The sequence below is a fragment of the Lates calcarifer genome, linkage group LG13 (genome assembly GCF_001640805.2).
Source record: "Lates calcarifer isolate ASB-BC8 linkage group LG13, TLL_Latcal_v3, whole genome shotgun sequence".
In the NCBI taxonomy this organism is placed as follows: domain Eukaryota; kingdom Metazoa; phylum Chordata; class Actinopteri; family Centropomidae; genus Lates; species Lates calcarifer.
Genome location: NC_066845.1, coordinates 11373274 through 11394123, shown reverse-complemented (window position 1 = coordinate 11394123; position 20850 = coordinate 11373274). Strand labels below are relative to the sequence as shown.

The window sequence follows — 20850 nt, the reverse complement described above, 5'->3', positions numbered from 1 at the left end:
ACAGTGGGTCCTGCTGTCTAATTTTAATTTTAGTTGTCTGACATCAAAGCTGCTGAGCACCATTTAATTTCTACATTCATACTAAATATTCAAATGCAGAAATACCCCCCCCCCCAAAAAAAGAAAGTCACATGACAGACTGCAGGTATATAAAGCATAATTGAAATGAAAATTTCCACAGATCACAGAACTTTAGGCAAAATGTACATATAAGTTATTATATATAACATGTTAGGAACACAATTAGACAAAAGAACATATTGGTTTATTGATAAGTGAGAAACAGAGAATGACTTGCAGATGACAATGTGCAATGTGTTGTATTTTTATACAATACAAAGAAAATCTGTTACACAGGTAACAAACAGGTGAAAGTCTTTGTCTGAAGTTTAATTCGGCAGTAAACTCAACATCCAGTGTTGATTAACGTTCTAATAAAAGCACTCATGCTACCTTATTCTGACCACCAGTATGAGCTGACACGTGTAACAAAGACAAGGCAAAAAGCCTTTATGACTGTACAGAAAACAGCTGATTTGAGAGTCTGCATGTGCATGCAAATACATAATGTTCTCGGTTATATTTTTCTCTGTAACAGACAAAACAATCTGATAGAGTGGTTTGTTGTTTTCTGACATCTACCTTTGGCAAATGTTCCTCACCTGTGTCACTGCAGCTCTTCCAGAGAGGTGGCACTCCCCTAACGTCACCCCAACGTAAGGCAGATTGATTCGAAGAGCACTGCCCTGTACAACAATGACGATCACTGGAAATGTTGCACATATGACATGGAATTTTCCTAAGAAAAGATTTGGCTCAAAGGGAGCGCTGACATTAATAAAATCTGAAACATTATCCTTGTGATCTAAGTGGAAACTTCACAACACTGGATACCTAATATTGAAAAGAGCTTGTTCCGTTGCATAGAAAACGTCTACAAAAGGGGGCGATATAACAAAGCATAAACATATACAGCTTACATGTGAGCCTGAGAGATGATTTTTTAAACAGAGTCAGGGCCAAATCTAATTCAAGTCACACTGTATTCAGTCTTTGACTACTTAAGACACACTTGAATAAATACAGTTTTTCTCTTGTAACATCTCTGAACTTGAAATAAATTTGTCCCAAAACTTTGCTACAACTTTATGGTTCAACTGTACAGAACTAAAAATGCATGGCTGAGAGTAAAAGCAACAATCCAAGAAAAACTGACACATACAAGAAACTCTTACAAAGTACACTTTCAAGTCTGAAATTATCAGGGAATCTAAAGGGGACGGGATTCTTCTCATGTCTCACGCTGTAACTCACATCCCATTGATTCTCATTGTAATTTCAAACCTGTAAGTGGCACAAAACTCCAGGAGTCAGTGGTGGTAAAACATTTTTAAAAATTACCATCAAGGTATTAAAAGCTTAACATTGTCAAACAACGTAAAATAAAGACTAGCATATAAAAACAAAAGGCAACAGATAATCCTCTGTTTCGAACGCTGAGGGTAGTGTTGTGTTTCAATGGGAGGGGGGAGGGAAGAGGGGGGCTGTGGTGGTCCCTTGGCTCAGCGTGGGAGCTTCTGCCTGCCCACATCCCAAGAATCAGAGTAGCCTGATCCCAGCCTAGTGATGTTCACCCTAGGCCCTAGGCCTCAAAACGCTTCGGGCAGACCATGGGAGCGATGAGAGTCCACATGTAGAGGATGAGACAGACCCAGCAGGAGGCCATCTTGATCCAGAACACTGACCAGCTCCCATCCAACAGCTTCTCAATGTCATGGTTGTCGTAACTACAAGAAGCAGCACACAGTGAGGGAACTGAGCAAAGACAAATAGCGGGACTGATTTTTATTTTTCACCCAAAAAAAACATCAGCGCAACTGTAACTCAACGGAGACAAAACTGACTCGCTATATCAACACAAAACTAAATCTACATGCTACATTTGCCTTCTTTTTATTGTCCATAACTGGAGTATTGTGTGCACATAAATACACAACACGACAGAGCATGATCATAAAGTGTGTCACAGTTAGTATTACTTACTGAAACCAGTTGGTGACAGTCATCATGACGTAAAGAGAGCCCAAGAAGAAGACAAAGTGGAAGTAGGAGTAGCTATAGATGGTTCCCTCTCTCTCATCATACACCACATTCTGGCCCGAACCACTCTTCTCCTCATCATACTCATCTGAAAAGTACATATTAAATTATGCAAAGAGAAAGTGGGTCAGTGACACGTTTGATGTGTGAAATGCTTGAAACATGGAGGAGAGAGGCTACGAGAGTGTTGTGTCATTCAGGCCTGATTAATTTAAATGAATCAATACACAATTACCATACTTATCACTTTAAAGTAAAATATATGTCTTATAATCAAGTGCTGATATTTTGTTTATGGTTTTCCAACATTTAACAGTTTTATTTCCAGCAGGTGGCAGTGTGAGCCTACACACAATACCAGCTCCTCACTGGGCCTGCTTCACTGTGTCATACTAACCTCCTAGTAACAGTGACATCATCTGTGTTTGCTGACCAATACTTTCTCACCATCCTCAATCTGGCTGAGGAATAGCAATGAGCATAGCCCCTCTGTGTGCAAACACCACGGCTGGGCGACATATGCATACACACTGAACGGGCTGGAGAGGCAGGCAGGGGGATGCGGGGGGGTGGAATAAAGAGGGTGAAGAGGGTCAATGATTTGACTTTGCTCACCTGTGTCATCTCCAAAACAGAAACAGCAACGAGCTCTCTGCAAGGTAAACGAAACATCGTGGTTATCACCCAGCTGGAATTAAGTAGTTGAAAGACATACACAAACAGACACACACTCTCGATGTCTCTTGGGCCTAATCTGTTTAATTTGATAAGGACATCTAATCGGGAGTGCCTGGTCATCTGTTAGACCAGTCTGAATATTTCATTACCCCACACACTTGGTGAGATCTGAATATTTGTGCGTTTACCTCAGTCTCTGGCTCGCTGTTCCTACACACCCTGAGCGCAGCAGAGCTTCGCCTGGTGGTGGATGTTAAGCTGGAGGAAGGGTGGAAAAAGAGAAATAGAGAAAGAAATATAAAGACAGATGGGGAGAAAGGTTGTAATTCCGTCACTATGTATTTTTCCAATAATTTGCAGTTCCCTCTTCAAGGAACGACCACAGGAGACACGATGCCTCCACTTGATTGGAAACACATGTGAACAAACGCAAAAAAGCAATAGTTCTTGTCTCTCACACCCTCAGGTTAGCCACAGCCAATCGCATGCTGCCTCTCCGAACTCACAGCCAATCAAAACTACCCTGTCTCTGTCGCTACAGCCTGCCATAAAATACATTACTTTTATTCCACATTGCCTACAACAGAAAAGCTGTTAATGGGGTTGGGTTTCAGCCATTGCATAATCTGCTAGCTCTATAAATTCAGTGATTTAGGACTAAAAAGAGATGAATTACAAAGAAATTTGGTGTGGAGAAGTAAGCTATGTGTGTGTGTATATATATGTGTGTGTGTGTTTGTCTTACCAAGAGTAAAGGATACAGCCAAACAAGATGACGGTTCCAAAAGCGGTGACAATCTTCTTGTCACTCTCCGTCCCAGAGTTGAACGGAAACACACACACGGTTGTGTTTTCACCATTTCTCTCCACGACTAGACAGAAAGAACATGCAGACAGAGATGGATGAGGCGAAAGCTAAAGTAAGGGGAGTGTTGTAAGGAATAGGAATAGTGTGAAAGATGCAGCAAGTGGGTGTGTTTATTTTGGCACAGTTTCTAGTGGTGGCGTGACTGTGGAGACACAGTCCAATATACAATAAGTACAAAAGTGCCAAAAGCTTCAATAACAGTATGTAGTGTACTTGAGTGTTACTTAAGAGGCAAGTGCTGATATTAAATATTCATAATCAGATTAATTTTGCATGAGTATCTCTGCATAGAAAATTATCTCGACAACTACTGTGAAACAGAAGTGCTGTAGCGATGGAAAGTGATCTCAGGCTAATTTGTTTTGAGAATCACAACTTTCTCTAAAGCTCTCAGTTAAGCTTTGATTTTTTTTTTTATCTTAATCACAGAGATCTTAGAGAGGCCTCATTCTATTGCATTTGATTCATGTTTCTTACTCTTGAGTCAAAGAACTTTCCATAGAGCTGTTACTGTTATTTCATGATGACACTAACCATTTAACTGTCAAACCTGTGACTGTATGTCTATTTTTAAGAGTCTCTTTTAGCCTGTCACTCATTTTTTTTAACCACAGGACTTAAAACTAATATTCACTATTATATCTGTGAACATTTGAACTATCATAGTTTTTACCTGCTTTTTAAACTGCACATTAAATTAACTGTAAAACCACTATCGTTATTATTGTCTCGTCCATAATTTTCATCAATCTTAAAACATTATTAAAACGCAGGTCACTTGAACAACTAAAAACAATGTCACTTTATCGGTTTAAAACCACATTCCTGACATTAATGTTGCACTTGGTTCAGTGGTTGGTGTTTCTATCTCTGTCAACAATTTTGCTATGTTTTAACTTCCATGCCACTGTTTCCACTCTACAGTGTGTGCAGCATGAGGGGCTCCCTTCGTCTGGTCATGGCTGGTTGTTGCAACATAAACATTGTTTCATTCCTAACCATAGCAATGTGTCACAGCAACATGTTTTACATGTTATTTGCTGCAGCATTAACAAGCCTAAGCCGTGAGTCAACAATGAGTCAAAATAAACAACACCTGTTGATCAAAGCTGATATCCAATGATGGCTGTGGCTGGAGTCTGTTCATACTCACATTCTTTTGGTTTGCTGGAGAAGGCTGAGAAGGTGAGGTACATGACATACACACTGATGACTCCTGGCTGCAACAGGCCTGATGTGGGTTGCACTGCAGGGACACAAAGGTGAATACTGAGGGAGATTCCTGAGTTGGTGAGAATGCATTTTAAAAACAGGATTGTTGCCATATGTCTTACTTCACTCTTACTACACTTTCTATCATTATAGTACGTTTGATTATTATGTCTCAAATGTGTAGTTTTCTATGCACACCACCTGAAATGCAAATGCTTGTATTGTTTACACAATACACAGTCAAATGATATAATGTGCTTGTGACTTAAAGTTCTCACGTTTCTGTATGCATGGGGAGATGGCCAGCAGGGAGATGATGAGGCAGAGGCTGCCATTGATGCCCAGGAAGATTTTGTTAAGCAGACAGGCCTCGGGGTCAGTGTAGTACACACCCATGAAGACCACAGCTCCTACTGCAACACTGAACAGTGTCAGAGTCACAAAGGCCAGAGCGGCATACCACATCCGGTTATATTTTACCCCTGAACTCCTGTAGATAGGAAGAGAGAGAGAGGAAGAGGGAGAGAGAGAAAAAACAGACAGCAAAAAGAAAAAAACACAACATGAACGAGGGTAAAGCAAATTATATAAGCAAAAAAGGTTAAGTGAACGGAGGGGGACAAAGCAAAGAAAACTGACTCAGGAAAGATCGACCTAAAGAAAAATTCAAAGAAAGAGAAAGAGTTGTGGTTGGTGAGTTGTTCCTGCACCCTGAGCAGACGATTAGACAGGTTTATGGCTACTTAAGTGCTTTCACATCGAAATACTTGGGTCTGGAAATTTAAGGTTTTACTAAACAGTGCGAGTGCACATTCCAATACATATTAAAATGTTTAAGTTAACAGCACTGAAAGTTTTTTAAACAATCTGCTGTGCTACTGTGGTGTGTGTCTTTGTCTGTGTGAGAGGGAAAAGGGGAAATGCAACACACACTCCTAAACCATATGCATCCTGTGAATCAGCCTCTCCTCCACCCACAGAAACGCAAAGCTACATGACTCCCTCCTTCCAAATTTTTTCTTCTTCTTCTTCTTCAAAAAAAAACACACACATAGAAGATACGCATAGATACATCCAACCCTCTGAGTTTCAAGAACAAATCAAAAGCACAGTGCTGATATTAAGCAAGCTACACTCTTAACTTACTGGGACTAAAGATAAGAGAGACTAAAGAGGAGCAGAGAGAGGGCATGTTGCACTCACCAGTTTGTGTTCCATCTGTGTGCAAACTCCACCAACATCATGAGCTGGATCAGCAGGAAAATGAACCCGCCAGTGGCTCCTACATAACGCCACACTGCAGCATTGAACAGAGAGAGAAAGGGGGAAATTGTTTGAGCGATGAAAAGACAGGCATGACATCTTAAATCTGCTGCCAGATGCAGCACTCTCAAGCTGTGAGAGTATTTAAATGGTACAATCAGCAGGGAAGTTTACTGGGGTCAGACAACGCAGGAAATTAATTGCGGAATTTGTTACTTCCATTTTTGGCTTATTACTTGCTGTGTCTCCTACTTTTTGGTTTCTGACCGCAGACATGGATATGTTAATGATGTGTTAATTAACAAATTATATTTTTAAATCCAGCCAAAGTTCACAGTGCTGCCGTTCTAGAGCAAAGCATCCCATATTTACCTTCCAGAAAGATTTTCTCTTCTGGGAGGAAGAAACCTCCAACGCAGCATGCCGCCAGCACAACAAACTTCAGCAACCAGAACCTGCCATTCAGAGCAGTGATAATGTTAAAGGTCGTACATGAAAAAAAAACCCATAAAAATCAGCATAACATAAAAACAATGATTCCTGACAGAACAGCCTCAGCATAGCCAATGTTTATTTCCACGTTTTACTAATGTTCAGTGAACTGTTCAGAAACCATCTGTTTCACTGACTGACACCAAGCAAAGAGATACTCAATTACTATGTGGACACAATGTCTTTAAATATTTATTGCTGAATTCATACTGTATGCCAGCATCAGCAACAACCACCTCACTTATAATGTACCTTCAAATTAAGTTTGGCTTTTGCTTTAGTATTCACAGATGAGCTCTACAAGTTCAGGGTTCCTGCTAGATATTATAGATGAATGTGATTTTTTTTTAAATGACTGACTAGGCAAAGCAGAAAAAGAAACAAGGCGCTCTTACCCGTTATGTATGGCTGCCCTGCAGCCTGTGCTGTTGTTGACACGTATGGTGAAGAGTGCAAAGATAAAGAAGAAGCAGGCCATGCCGAAGCACACCTTGTAGACAGCGGAGTAGCCAACCACAGTTCCGCAGTTCCACTTCTCTTCCTTCATATTCTCACACAACTTGCTGTAGAAGGGGATCTGATTGGCAAGGATAATACATTGAAAATACGTAAACTAGATCATTATAGTGTTGAAACCCCCCCCCCCAATCTCTGGTCAAGTTTGTCTAGTACACGGCCTCAGAAGAAGGGCCCAATAGTGTCTATTCTGAGCGTCACGCTTCTAAAAGAGCAGAAAGAGAGAACAGGCAGCGACAACAACCCCTCTTTCTCTCCATGAAGCCCTCTTTCATCCCTCGTTCTCTACAGGCTGTTAGAGGGGCCTTACAACTAACTGTCAGTGTACACAAACAAAAGACACAGATGAATAAATTAACCGCCTTTTATCAGCAAGTCAGAGGGACTGGGAAGAGGGAAAATCAGAGAGAGCACAAGCAGGACAGAGAGGCTTCACATAAAGTTTCGAAATTTATTTTGAACTAAAGTGACCTGCATGAAAAGGAAGAGAACAAAACTGGAGTGACTGAAGTAGATAAGGACTTTACTGTGGCCTTCAACTGTAAATTGGAAGTGCTTCTGTGGCTCAGTGCCAATGGAAGAGACTGCCTCTGAATTTGATAACCACAGACTGGAGGCTCAAGTTTCTGTTCCCTTCACATATGCCCCCCCCCCACCCCAACTGTAGAGATAGGAGCCAAAGACAAATATAAAAACTGATTTTCAAACAGAGGCTATGTTTTTGAGAGAGCTACAGATCTTTCCTTTCAGATAATACACGGTTTGACTTTGCTTAGTAGTTTTTGGCAGAGTATTTTGGCCCTCAAAGTTGTACACATGGGTAAGATGCCAATGGATTGAGTTGTCATCACCTCAGTGTGTAGCACAGTCCAGAGCCAGATCACAACATAGAGTAAAAAGCCCATTTTGGAGCTTTTGTCTCATGTTGAGGACCATATTAGCATGTCCATGGTGTTGTGATTGAGAAGGAAAGGGGAGGGCTGGTTCAGACTGCTGTAAATCTCTTGAGAAAAGACCAGCGCTCTCATAAGCACAATGGCTGCTCTCTTAGCTGGGACTTCCCACTGTGCTCAGTGTGTGACTGACAGTGTGTGTATATGTGTATATATGTGTGTGTAACTCAGCAGGCTTTGCGTGGGGCTATCAGAGGCCATTTTGTGCCTGGATGGGTCTTTTACAGGGTTCTGCTCTCACAAGGAGACACGCAGTAGGGAGTCCTTTTAATATTGTACTGTAGACACTGGCAGAGAGAGAGAGGGGAAGAAGAAAAAACAGCAGAAGAAGATTGGTGGAAAAATATCACCATCCTCAAATATGCTTTCAGCTGAGGAAGCTTGTAGTCATTGCCATGGTAACACTGTCAGTTGAAGGTATTCTTCCCAGATATAGCAACATCATTATTTTCTGTTTACTCAGTGTCACACACTTAGACAGTTCAGTACTGTACAGTGTGTACACATGGTATACACTGCACACACTGTATGTATGGTACCTAGAAATAGGAACATCACTTATCAACTATATTATCAGCTATCAATATAATTGCAGACAAAAGGATGAGAGCATGAGGACCCATGTCATCTCTGACACCCTCTGCCAGACTGTGACTACTGTCTGACTCACCCGGTTGAGGAGGATAATTTGCTACTGTATATAGCAGCAGATAACAGCACCCATGGAGGCCTTCCTGTTTAGTTGAAATTTCTCAGAAACAACCACAGAAGGAGTCAGTCTGTTAACAATCCTGAATTGCGAAGATTCAAAGAGGTAACATGGAGGAAAAGAAACAACATGAAAGCTGTAAAGATCAAAAGAGAGAGCAGCAGCCCTCCTGTGTATCTTCGCCCAACTTCAGAGGCTAGGTGGGCGGTTAAAAACATAAGGCTGCCAGCCTGAACTCCTGCCTCCTCAACTACGGCCTTACTACTGTGTAAATACACATGGGATCCCCAGGTAAAATAGTGGGATGTCTTCTTTGCCTGCAGCAATTCTATAAATCTTTAATCTTGCCTGTTAGCACTGGCAAGATGATGCTGGTACATTCTCTGAAATTTTGTTCTGTTTATAGCAGAAAGCTAATCACAAAATTTGGCTCAACTGACAACATCCATTTCAAATTGTGCGTGGAGAGAGTGTAACCAACAGATATGCTCTTTCTCTTTTGTTTCACCTCCGCTCCATGTCAGTACGTGTTTCAGTCACATCACCTGACTGTCTAATGAAACTCATTTTACCGACAGTAAACTTCTGTGAAGTGACGCCAGGTGAGAGTGCAGAGGTGTAGCGGTAAGCCAAACAGTGTAAAAGGTCATAGTATTGAGACTACTGTTGGCTTGGTTACTAAAGCCTCTGAGCCTGCTCCCACTCTTCTATTCAGTTAACTAAGCTGTAAAAAAGGCTATACAGCCAGGAGCAGACCTAAAAAATTATTAAAACTTATAAAGACCACACCATACAGATTTTTTTAGTCTTGACAATCTCTAAGATATTTAACAATATATCTAACAAGTGGACATAAGGATTGTGTCTCAAGGCAATCTCATTCCTCAAACCCAAAGAGAACAAAAACAGAAATGAACATCCATCAGGAATCAATTTGTCCTGCTTACCTATGCTGCATTTTCACAAGAAATTTAAAGATACTGCTAAAAAAAAGACAAATTTGGGAGAAATGATAGATGGGGAGACTATGTATGCTGAATGCCTGAAAACTCCTCAGACATAGTTGGAAATGAATGAACTTTAAAAGCTCACAACTGTGATGACATAACGTATAACCGATATATCATCACTGTACTATGGAAGCACTTATTTCTTGGAGGCTTTTAGGATTGAGAGTTTCTAAACCACTCCACTCACTCTCCATTTAAAATGATTATGGAGCAAGGATGAGAGCTTTAATTTTCTCCCTGTGCTGTAATTTCCTCCCTATCCTCTACCAAGTAACACCTTCAGCTATATACAAACTTCAATCAGATATTTAAATATACCTGTAATTTAAACATACACACACACACACACACACACTGAGTGGATCTCAAGGTTATAAACAATCTATTTAAAAAAGTGTGTGTGCATGCATGTGTGTATGTGTTTTGGGGGAGTGATACATTACAGTGTGTGATTCATGTACTCACATGGTCTTTCATCTGCTGCTCCACAGTGGGGGACATCATGATGACACAGATGATGGTGACCAACAGGAAGTAGAGGGCGTACATGATTCGGGTCCCTGTGGACTGCTTGATCTTGGGGCAGCAGTTACAGCAGCATGAGCAGGCTGCTGAACCACAGCAGCAGGCCAGCTGCAGACAGAGAACAATGGAGAAAAGAGGGGGAGATGGGGAAAACATTATCATGTCAGTTTCACAATTTTCAACACCATCAAAAGCCATCTGATACAGACATAATGTATTTAAGGGGCACTTGGGTAAAGGAGGACCAGGGTTTAAGTGCTCTCCTTATAGCAGTCCCTGTCAGCTGCAGAGCCTGCACTTTGACTTTCCTGGAAGGAAGCAATGAGTCAAAGCAAAAACTCCCCAAGATTCCCAAAGTATTAAAAGACATGAAATGCATTTGGTTGAAGTTAAATATTCACTAATTCCAACAAAAGTGTTTTGGAATATTGCAAATGTAGATAAAGAGAGCAGTGGACAAAATAAAAAAAATTGAAATTCAAAGACAAAGTCAACCTACAGCCTGAGAGTCAAGATACTGAGAAACTCCCTTGTGTTCTCCATTGTGTGTGCACAATGTATATTAGTTTGAGTTATCACTAATGTATTGGAGTTGAACTTTAACTGCATTCGTCTTTACCTCATCTGAATATGTTTATGGAAATATTCTGACCTTTGCCTGTAATTTGTTATTATTAGCAAATTGTTATCTCATGTCCATCCTTCCAACAGGCTCTCCTCTCCTACTGAGGGAGTGAAAGACACCTGTGATTGTTACTTTCTTTGTGTAAGACATGCTGTCACTCAATGACAGCTCTCTGTACTGAGCTCTGTGTGTCAACCCTTTTGCAAAAGCCCTGTTCAATGAATACACAAAGATTGTCGTGTATGATCTTTATTTTCAGATTTCTACCACAAAACTCAAATATTGAAAGTTATACACAAGATTGTGTAATGCTTAACAAATCATATTTTATTTATGCCACACCAAATCATCAACCATCTGAATAATATGCCTCCTACATACTCAGACCTGGCCTTGACTCACTCAAGGCAACCAAAGAATGAAAAAAAAAAAAACAACCTTGGACAAGAAATAAGCGAAGCACCTTTGAGGAACAACAGAAGAAGGTTCTCTCTTCCAAGATGGACAAACAGGCACTATGTACAGAATAGACAAAAGTAGCAGTAGCAAAACACTACTATTAGTTGTATTTTACCAACAAAAATGTTTAGTTTGCTCTCACAAATGTGTACAAGCAATGTGTCAACACTTTGGAATCATTTGGATGTTAATAGGATGCTGAGGCCTATGTTTAAAATGCTATGTTTAATTTCTCTGTGCAAGCACAAATATTTGTTCTGCCTGCCAAAATGAATCAAAATTGTTTTATTAATATCCTGATTATGGGGACAAACTTAGACTAAACTAGTGCACCTTTGCCTTCTCTAGACTAGCTCATTAAGTTTATATTACCCATTTCTGTTTATGTTGAATAAAAATAGTGTAGTAACATTATACACATTAACATGTTATAGTAGAAAGCACTTAAAGTACAGTATCTGAGTATCAGAGTATCTTACTGAACAGGGGAAAACTTTGCAATAGACACCAGCCTGGTTGTCTCTTTGCTCATTCATGGTTTCTATCATGAGGGACAAATCCCTCCTCATCCTTCACAGAAGCAACTCTTAGTGCAGACAGTGAGGTCTCTTGTGTCACACACACACATGCACAGAGGCCTACTCTGTTTCTTCTGACAGGCCCTCATATAGGAGGAGGACAGTCTCACAAAGACGGGCCCTGTGTTCTATTTAGGGAAGAGGAGGCTCTATAATTATACAGTATAACATCTTTCTGTAGCCACCCCACCCTGCTTGTGTAAGCCTCCTACCTCTCAGACTGCACAACACACACTGCTGTGGTGAAAGGTGTGGTACACTATAGGGGTACATTGGTGCTCTACACCAGAGGGCTTGCACGCATGCACACACCCTTTTCCTTTGTATGTTTCTCCCTTATGTGATGTGACACACACTTTGCAAGTGTGAATGGTACTACTGTGGGTTACATGCTTACACTTCTGTCTGACTACGGCTGAGTCTTTCTGAGCTACAGGGAAAATGTATCTCTAGGTACTGTTATTACAGCATTAGGTGAGAGGTAGAACCTGCCAATTGGAGGGCGTGGGCTGAAAACAGCTCACAAAAATTTGCGCACCAACTAGTATCATCTGCATCTGGCTAAAAGCCACAGTTACCTCAAGGCCACAAACAAATGTTACTCAATTGTTTCTTTTTTTGTTACTTTTTTAATATCTTTGGGGCACTGTACAGTAGTGAGAGCAGAGATAAAGGGGGAGGGACATGTAACAACATTCTCCACCTGCACTTGAACTAGAGATGTTAAGATGCCCAACTTTGGAGCCCAGATGTATCCTGATAATGGGGGATTCCTACTGTAGATCCTCTGGTGATTCCTAATCTTTTTTCCCTCCAAACCTGGTAATGTGTCCAAGCAACATCTGTTCAATTTGCCTTTCAGTCATTACAGCTCTTGTCTGAGTCCGTGTCCTAAGCTGGGATCTGGGTGCACTGATGTGGTAAAGCCAGTGTGCAACATTGTGTGATGTGTTGCGTTCCGCTCCAGATGCCAGTAATGTGTGGTATGCTGCAGACTGGTGGATCCACACAGGCACATGGTCAGGATCAAGCTACTTCTCTGCCCACGTGGCTCTCCCTCCCTGCTTTCTCTGTCCAGAGGTTTCCCCTGCCAATCTTTCATGGACTGTCCACTTAATAGTTTTTTCCCTTTGCCTCAAGCTGAAGAATGGATTCTAATAGCCTAGCCTTTTTGCTGCGAGCTGTGTGGTGTTGTTTTGATAGCACTTTGAAGTGTATCCCATGTGAAACCAAATCCGGTAATATTGCCACCCCATTCTCTCTGAGAGCTGAAAAAGCACCACTGGCTCTGTTGCTTCTTGTTGCATCAGGGTAAATTTAGGATCTTGTAGAAAATATGAGATGCTAAATTATTAAGAGGCAGCACTCCAACAATCATCTCCACCTAATGTGTCAGGGAAGACTGATCATTTTGGAAGAATTTTAAAATTTCAAGAAACAAAGGACAAAGCATGTAACTGCACCTCTTGGATGACAAATCAACAAAGTGGAAAACCACACCAAGTAAGGATCCCTTGATCTGAAAATCTAAGTTCAAATCAATTTAGTTATTGTGCGTCTTGCTACGATGTCCTCAAGACAAACAGCAAATCCCTTCCCACTCCATGAGTCTATTCAAGCATAAAAAATGCTAAATAGGTCAACATATAGGGTTGTCATGTAATTCCTTTACCCACACTGTGATGCAGAAATAAAAACAGCAGAAAAAAATAGGTCAAATCATGAGTTTGACCTGCTTGTGCTATCTCGGTAACGGTTCTGAATAGCAAACACAAAGACTTCTTTCATGCTTTGATGCCTGATCAAAACACAGAGTGAGACCAGTTTTTTTCCAATCAGGATTCATTGGTGTGTTAATATCCATTCACGGATAATTGTAGGAGCAGGAATCAAGTTTGTGCACGTGCACACAATTTACCAATGTTTGAGATGCCCCTGGAAGAGTGAGCATGAAAAGGTCTGACATTCTGCCTCTAAGACCACATGTGCATATTTCTGCTTTTGTGCACACACACATACACACAGACAGACTTCTAGCCTTGAATCTAAACCAAGTTTTATTGATGTGGCCTCTCTGCTCTATTTCACTATGCGCAGCTTAACAGGATAAGCCTTTTTCTTTGTCTCTGCTGCACCCACATGTCTTTCTCAATGGGCGATTAATTAACCACAACAGGCCGAAAGTAAGCAGGAAAGAACGGGACGATTTAAGCTGCGAGGGTGTTTAGATTTCATTAGTTAGGGGGTGTTTCACCAGCTGACGGCACACAGTGAGGGGGCCCGACAGCAAACTCTGCAGAGCCGATGGAGCCGGGAGAAGAAAACGTTTCGAGGAATTCCACCGCACGCAGATACAAAAAGAATAACCATGGTAACAACTGCTGACCCTACCCACTTCACAGGCCACCTACCCCCTCCCTCCACTCGCTGCCTGCCCGCCTGCCCCACCAGCATGTCAGCGGGTGGTTGGCGTGTCTGCAGCATACACCCCCTACTTCAATATCAACAGCAACCCCCCACTAGCTTGTCACACTGCTGTTGTCATCGGTCCCAAAGATCATCATCCCATGCTACAGGTAACAGGAAACTGCTGAGAGGCTACTTGTGAGGTATACCCCGATCTAGAGTTAAATTAAGCAAAGACTCTTACAACCTTCCCCTGAATGCACCACCACTCACTACACTGTGATTGCAGGACTCCCCAAAGACAAAGACTCATCTCTTCGTCACTCAGCCTACAGCTCTGTTTCACTCTCTTCCTCTCATTTCCTCCATCCTCCCCCACCCCATTATTTGGACACGTATTGTTGTCATCTCTTTTTTCTCTTTTCCTCTCATTTTCTCCTCTTTGCCCTCTCTTTGTTATCTTCAGCTGCCCTTTACCCTAAATAATTCACACCCAAACACCCCACTACCTTCCAGCTGTTAGGGGTCAGGAGAAAGATGATATTGCTCAAAGCACACACACACAGGAGTCAGCTTTACATGAAGAAGATGGACAGGACACGGCAGTCAGAGGACTAGCAGGAAATGAACACAAATGCCGTTAAAAATGAAGCAAGCACATACGGAGTCAGAATGTTCAACAAAGTCTTTAATGTGACACACATCGTTTATGTATACAATCTTAAAACCACATCTGTAATTAGACTGTGAGCATTGATGATAATTACCATGTTCTCCCCTCCTCCATTCTCACTGCATTATTATCCTCAAAGCAAGAGTAATGAGAAGAATTGCAGTATTTGAACAAACAGGAAACAAACTGAATCAAAACATTCAAGGGTAAACTCTGATGCACGTAGCCACACAGACACAACTGCTTACGCAATGCAAACAGACCATTTGCAAAACTAGGTCACTTGCTGTATCCCGGTGAGCACAGCAAAGGAGAATCAGGAGGGGGTAGACAGATACAGAGCCAGTTAAGGGTCTTTCTCCTCCAACAAGTAAATCACTAGAGCAGATGTGTCAACAACACGTACACCAGTTAGGACGGGAGGACTTTATCATCTGACAAAATCTGGAAGGAATGCATAAAGACAAACCTAAAAAAGAACTAGGGGCTTTACATTCGGCATTTGTGACAGCAGCATTTGGCACCAGGCTACAGGAACTATCTGTTCCTGATGTGGCTGACATATATTTCCCCTCTTAAGGCTTGAACAGACAGAAAAACTTTCATCAGCTGCTATGAGATGTTGACTTTATGTTTATCAGAAGGGGGGAAAACCAAAAAGGACAACGCACATCAAGGAGCAAACCAGTTTAAAGGAAAAATGCAGCGGGACGGACAGACAGAGAAGACTCACAATTGTGATGAACACTGTCAAAACATCTTGACTTGAAGAAGGAGGCATAAAAATTTCAGTGACTACATCAGTGGGAGTATAAACCTTGGGCTGATTCAAACCATCAGTGTGGTTGTTCATTCATTCATGACATCTAATACATTCATCTTTATTCCCTGTCCCACTTTACTTAAGTACATTCTGCCTTTCATTTGTACATGGTGCTGTAGCTGGCTGCTTTAAATCTGAGGGAAGTCCCTGTCAGTTAGAGCAAAAATGATAGAGGCCACTGGATAAAGTTGGACACAATGAATCACAATGACGGACCAGCGACTCAGACGAAACTGTAGACACACCCTCTTATCTCAAATTACAACAATGCTTTGTGTTAAGTGCAGTGAGGAGAAACCAGCGCAGGGAAAAAACTGAAAAAAAGAGGGAAAGGCAAAAAAATAAAAAAAACTTTAAGACAATTAGATACAAGGCAGGATCTTTCTCACACACAAGTAAGGTTGTCTCAAGCTCCAAACTAAGGCCTACTCTAGTTTCCCCTTATATAGTGACCGACAGCTCCACTATTGTCTTTTTAGCTAGGCAGCTGTATACACACAGCAAAAATGTATCACTGCTCTGCTTCCTATACACAAAGGGAGGTCTTTGCTTCTCTCTTGGCAAATATAGCCCCTAGCTACGACCAACAGAGAGAAACTTTAGTCCACTGAACAGAAAAGTGAAAACAGAAACAATAGGCAGAAAAAGAACTGAGGTACACTGAGGAGCTGAAAAATAGAGGGCAGAAATGAAACAATCTCACACAGACAATGGAGTGTGTCACAAAAATAACCAAAGGAAACAGACCAAACAAGAGCGAGAAGACAAGTCAAACTACAAGGCAGTCTGAGATCAACAGGTACAGGCTAATCCAGCAGCATGCTGTGTTTACCCAGAGGCCTGTTTTCACTTCCTATCGCGTATTGTTTACTTGTGTGAGAGTTGAGTTGCACAGAATTGCACACAATATCATGCCATTCTCTACCACAGCTTTACTGAGAGCGCACCAATACAGAGGGCACCAATCAGAGAGGTAGCTGGCATTTCACAAGGTTACATCAGCACCTTCAACCCTCGCACAAAAATAAATAAATTACAGAGGAAAGAGATGTGAAGCATATGATGTTGAGGAAGACATTATCGCTGCTGTATGGCAGTTCAGAGGGAGACAAAAGAGATGGAGGATTGCCAATGATGTCCCTGTGGGAAAACAAACTCCTGCTGCTGCCGCTGCTGACCACAGCAAAATTCCTGAGAGGAGGCTGAAAATAGCAGACATGTCTCGCATGGACACAGTTGGTCAGTAATCCTAATCATATGGCTGACCCAGACAGTTATCTCTGAGGGGACTCCTGCAGATGTTTAGTGGCCAGTATTCACTTAGGGTATAATTTTACAGGTCAAGCAATTTACAGCTCATCAACACCTGTTTTTAGGATCACCTGCCCCACTGTGGCATTACAGCTGCAGCATCGTGACCGTGAAGCAACAAGCAGTCAAACAGTCGCCATGTGATGGTGACAACTGTGTTTGTGTGAGGGTTGTTGGGCTGAACATTTAGTGATAGTTATATATATATATGTTTCTATATGTAAAAAGATCACATTCCAGTGAGCAGGCTTTCTTGAGAACCGCAGAAATCTTCCTAGAAGAAATGCAGCATTCTGTTTAAGCTGCATCAATTGTAGAACAAGTGTTAAAAAAATCCTGCCACAGAATAACAGTAATAAATGACAAAGAATAAATGATGATCTGCCGCCCACCAATCCTTAGCTCTCAAAAAACTCTATCTTGCACCACCCTGATAAAGGAAGGATGAGAAATGCTTGGTGAATCAAGCATGGTGTACTTGAGAAGAGTTGCACAACATTAAAATATTTTTTTCCCCCCAGTTGCACATCCACAGATGCCAGGGCGTAGGGGTCAGTTCTTCATGTCTTAGACAAGGACACTTTATCAGGAAGGATGCTTGCTGAATGACTGCCTCTTATCCTCTAGGTCCTCCTGACTCACGTACCCTGCCAAAGTTGCCTGTGCCATTGCTGTGCTGCTTACAGACACCCACATGGTTTCAGTCCTGTCCCACACTCAAAGCCAATGCTTGCAGCGCTTTGGACAGCACTCAACATTGAGCTAAAGCCTACCCCCTATCTCATCGCAACATGGCATACATCCCTGGTCCCACTGAGAAATTAGAAGTGAGCTGCTCCCACACCACGCCTGGTCCTCTCTCCAAATCTAACCCAAACAACAGCCACCCTCCCCTAATTTCCACCTCCAAGCCAAGGAGGAAATTAACAGACCACACATCAATCTGGGCCCCTCTAAACCTCAAGAGTGGCACATATATGTCCATGTAAAAAAAAGAGAGAAAAGTAATTAATTACAAGTATACACATAAATATAAATGGCGAAAAAACTAAATAGGGTGTCTGTGATTGGGATTAGCACACCAGCAGCACACCAACACAAAACTGATCTTGTAGTTTGACCTTCATTTTCTCTTAATCCTTCCCTGTTTCCATCATCCCCTGCCTTTGAAAAGAACAGGAAATAGAAGTGAGCCCTCTTTACATGAGGGATGTGTCTACATAATTAAATTCCTGACCAGACCAGCTCAGCAGTGGTGATCCTGTGGTCAACAACTGTTAAAGGAAAACCCTCTCTAACTTTAAACACCACTGCCTGCCTGTCTTTTCAAAATAATTGTACAATTTCTTATTAAGTAAAGCTCTCAAATAATTAAGAAACAAAAACAATGTAATCATTTTCATCATTGATTAATTTGCTGATTAGTTTCTGATGAATCCTTTAATATGTAAAACCTAAACAAGTTTCAAAAGCCCACACTAATATTTTGAAATCTCTTGCTTTTCTCAAACTGTCGAAAACTTAAAGGCTGTAACAAATAAACTAGAACTAGTGACTTTTTTAAAAAGCATTATTGCTTAAAAATATTTAAATGATGAGTCATCTAAATTGTTTGGGGTTCATTTTCAATCAACACATGATTACACAACTATCTGTTTTTAGCTCTAATAGAAGCCATGATATTTACATACAAGTAACTAATTTGGTTTATTGTAAGTAATTCACCAAATTCAAAACATCCCTTTCTAACCAAAACAAATCAGACAAAAAACTAAAAAATATCACTATTGATTTTATTCATAAGGTAAATAATGAAGTCTTTCTTTCTAAAAGTAATTCTGCAACTACACAACTTACCTCAAACATATCAAAACCAAATAAAAAAGCAGGCCTGATCATATTATTTTCATAGAGGTTCTAGGATGTCGTTCATTTTCAAGTGAGCCACAGGATGTCTGTCTGCAACTCTAAAATTCAACTAATTCAACATCACCACTTCAGAAACACGCACACACACCAAAAAACGAATCCATAACATTTGTATAGGAGTATACAGTAGAGGTACTGGCTACAAATCGGATTGGACTGAAGTTTTTGAGCTTATGAGCAAGATGTTCCTTAGTGGCAAGTGCAACTGTACATTACTGAAAAGAAAACAAGAAAACCCACAACAAAGACACATCTCTCACACCCATTTGCAGTATGCAGTCATGTCGAACTGTCAAAACACAATGTTTCACGGTATAAATACAGCACATGTCCACAGGCATTCAAACGAGACGGTACTTTTGATAGCAGGTACCGTGCGTTGCTACTCGCTGGCTGTTGTTTTAGCTAGTTGCTTTGCCTCGTCTCTCTTTGTTTTCCAACGGTTTTAACGTGACTACAGTGAAGTTATTTAATCGGTTCAGTGAGGTAATTATATTTCTTTCATACTGTTAATGAATTGCGGTAACTGACAGTGAGGTCGGAAACCCCCAAGACACACATAAAAATCGCTGACTCTCATTAGCCGGCGGTGAGTGTCCACAGATACAAAACAACTGAAACAACAGTCGACGTTCTACTTAACGTAACGTTTCATTGTAACGTTTACAACCGTCAGCAAAACAACAACAAAGGGCAATTGTTTCTCACCTGCGAGATACAGCACGGAGTACACATGTCGCGGGGGTGGGGGGGTGAGACAATAAATAAAATCCGTTTCAGAGGAAGACGAGCTCGCTTCTTTTCTCAGTCGCTTTCTTCCACTTCCACATGAAATCACCACCACACGGGAAATAACGCGCCTGTCCTCCTCCTCCTCTCTCTCTCTGCTCCGTCCTCCCTCCCTGCCTGCCTGCCTGGCCGCCGCCGCTGCTTCTCCTCCTCCCCCTCCTTTCTTCTTCCTCTCTGTCTCTCCTCCCCCTGCACATCACCAACAAAAAGCCAAACACAAAGCTGTACTGCTTCTGCTACAGAGAGCGTCGAGAAAGTAGTTGGAAACCAGATGACTAAACAGGCTATGGAAGAAAAGAAATCTATGACACACTTTCATGTTTCAGTCTCCTATTGTTACAGATCACAGCCTCCTACAAAGCCAGATGACACACAAATTAAGACCTTTAAGAACTGCATAAGGAAAAATGGTTGTCTTATTCATATTACGAATTTTAGGGGGATGCAATAAAATCAGTAGTTAGTGATAATACTTACTAATAATAGGGCAGTTCATTTTAAACATTTAATTGCATCTTTATTGTGGTGTCATTTCCATTCACAATTTGACACAGCAGAGAAAGGACAGAAAACATCATCAGTGCATATACAACTATGTATAACTAGCCTATGTATAACTATCATTTTGCATTGAAAAAAACATTGGGAAGGCTCGTGGGTCTATAAAACAAGAAAGAAAGAAAGAAAGAATAGAATAGAATAGAAAGTGAAAGAAATAAAACACCAAATCATGATAACAGCTCCTTAGATAATCAGTTACCAACTGTTAATAATATATGGTAAATTTCTCATAACCACCCAGGTAATATACAGTACATTCACATCAGTGAATGTCTGTCATGTGAGTTATCTACTCTTATTTGTGGATCAGTTATATTTCTTAAATGAAATAAAATAATCCCAACAGCTATAAATATGAAACTGCAGTAAA

General features: G+C 41.1%; 1 protein-coding gene across 1 annotated transcript; it reads right to left on the bottom strand.

Moving 5' to 3' along the window:
- Window positions 1–243: 243 nt before the first annotated feature.
- Window positions 244–20061, bottom strand: serinc5 (serine incorporator 5). Its single transcript, XM_018668535.2, has 12 exons — window positions 19839–20061; window positions 10267–10434; window positions 7009–7190; window positions 6494–6576; window positions 6062–6155; window positions 5137–5348; window positions 4800–4892; window positions 3524–3650; window positions 2967–3036; window positions 2716–2752; window positions 2044–2188; window positions 244–1787 (listed from the first exon to the last, which is right to left on the bottom strand). Exons 1-12 carry the CDS (start codon window positions 19863–19865, stop codon window positions 1643–1645), a joined length of 1383 nt encoding a protein of 460 aa, XP_018524051.1. The 5' UTR covers window positions 19866–20061; the 3' UTR covers window positions 244–1642.
- Window positions 20062–20850: the final 789 nt, after the last annotated feature.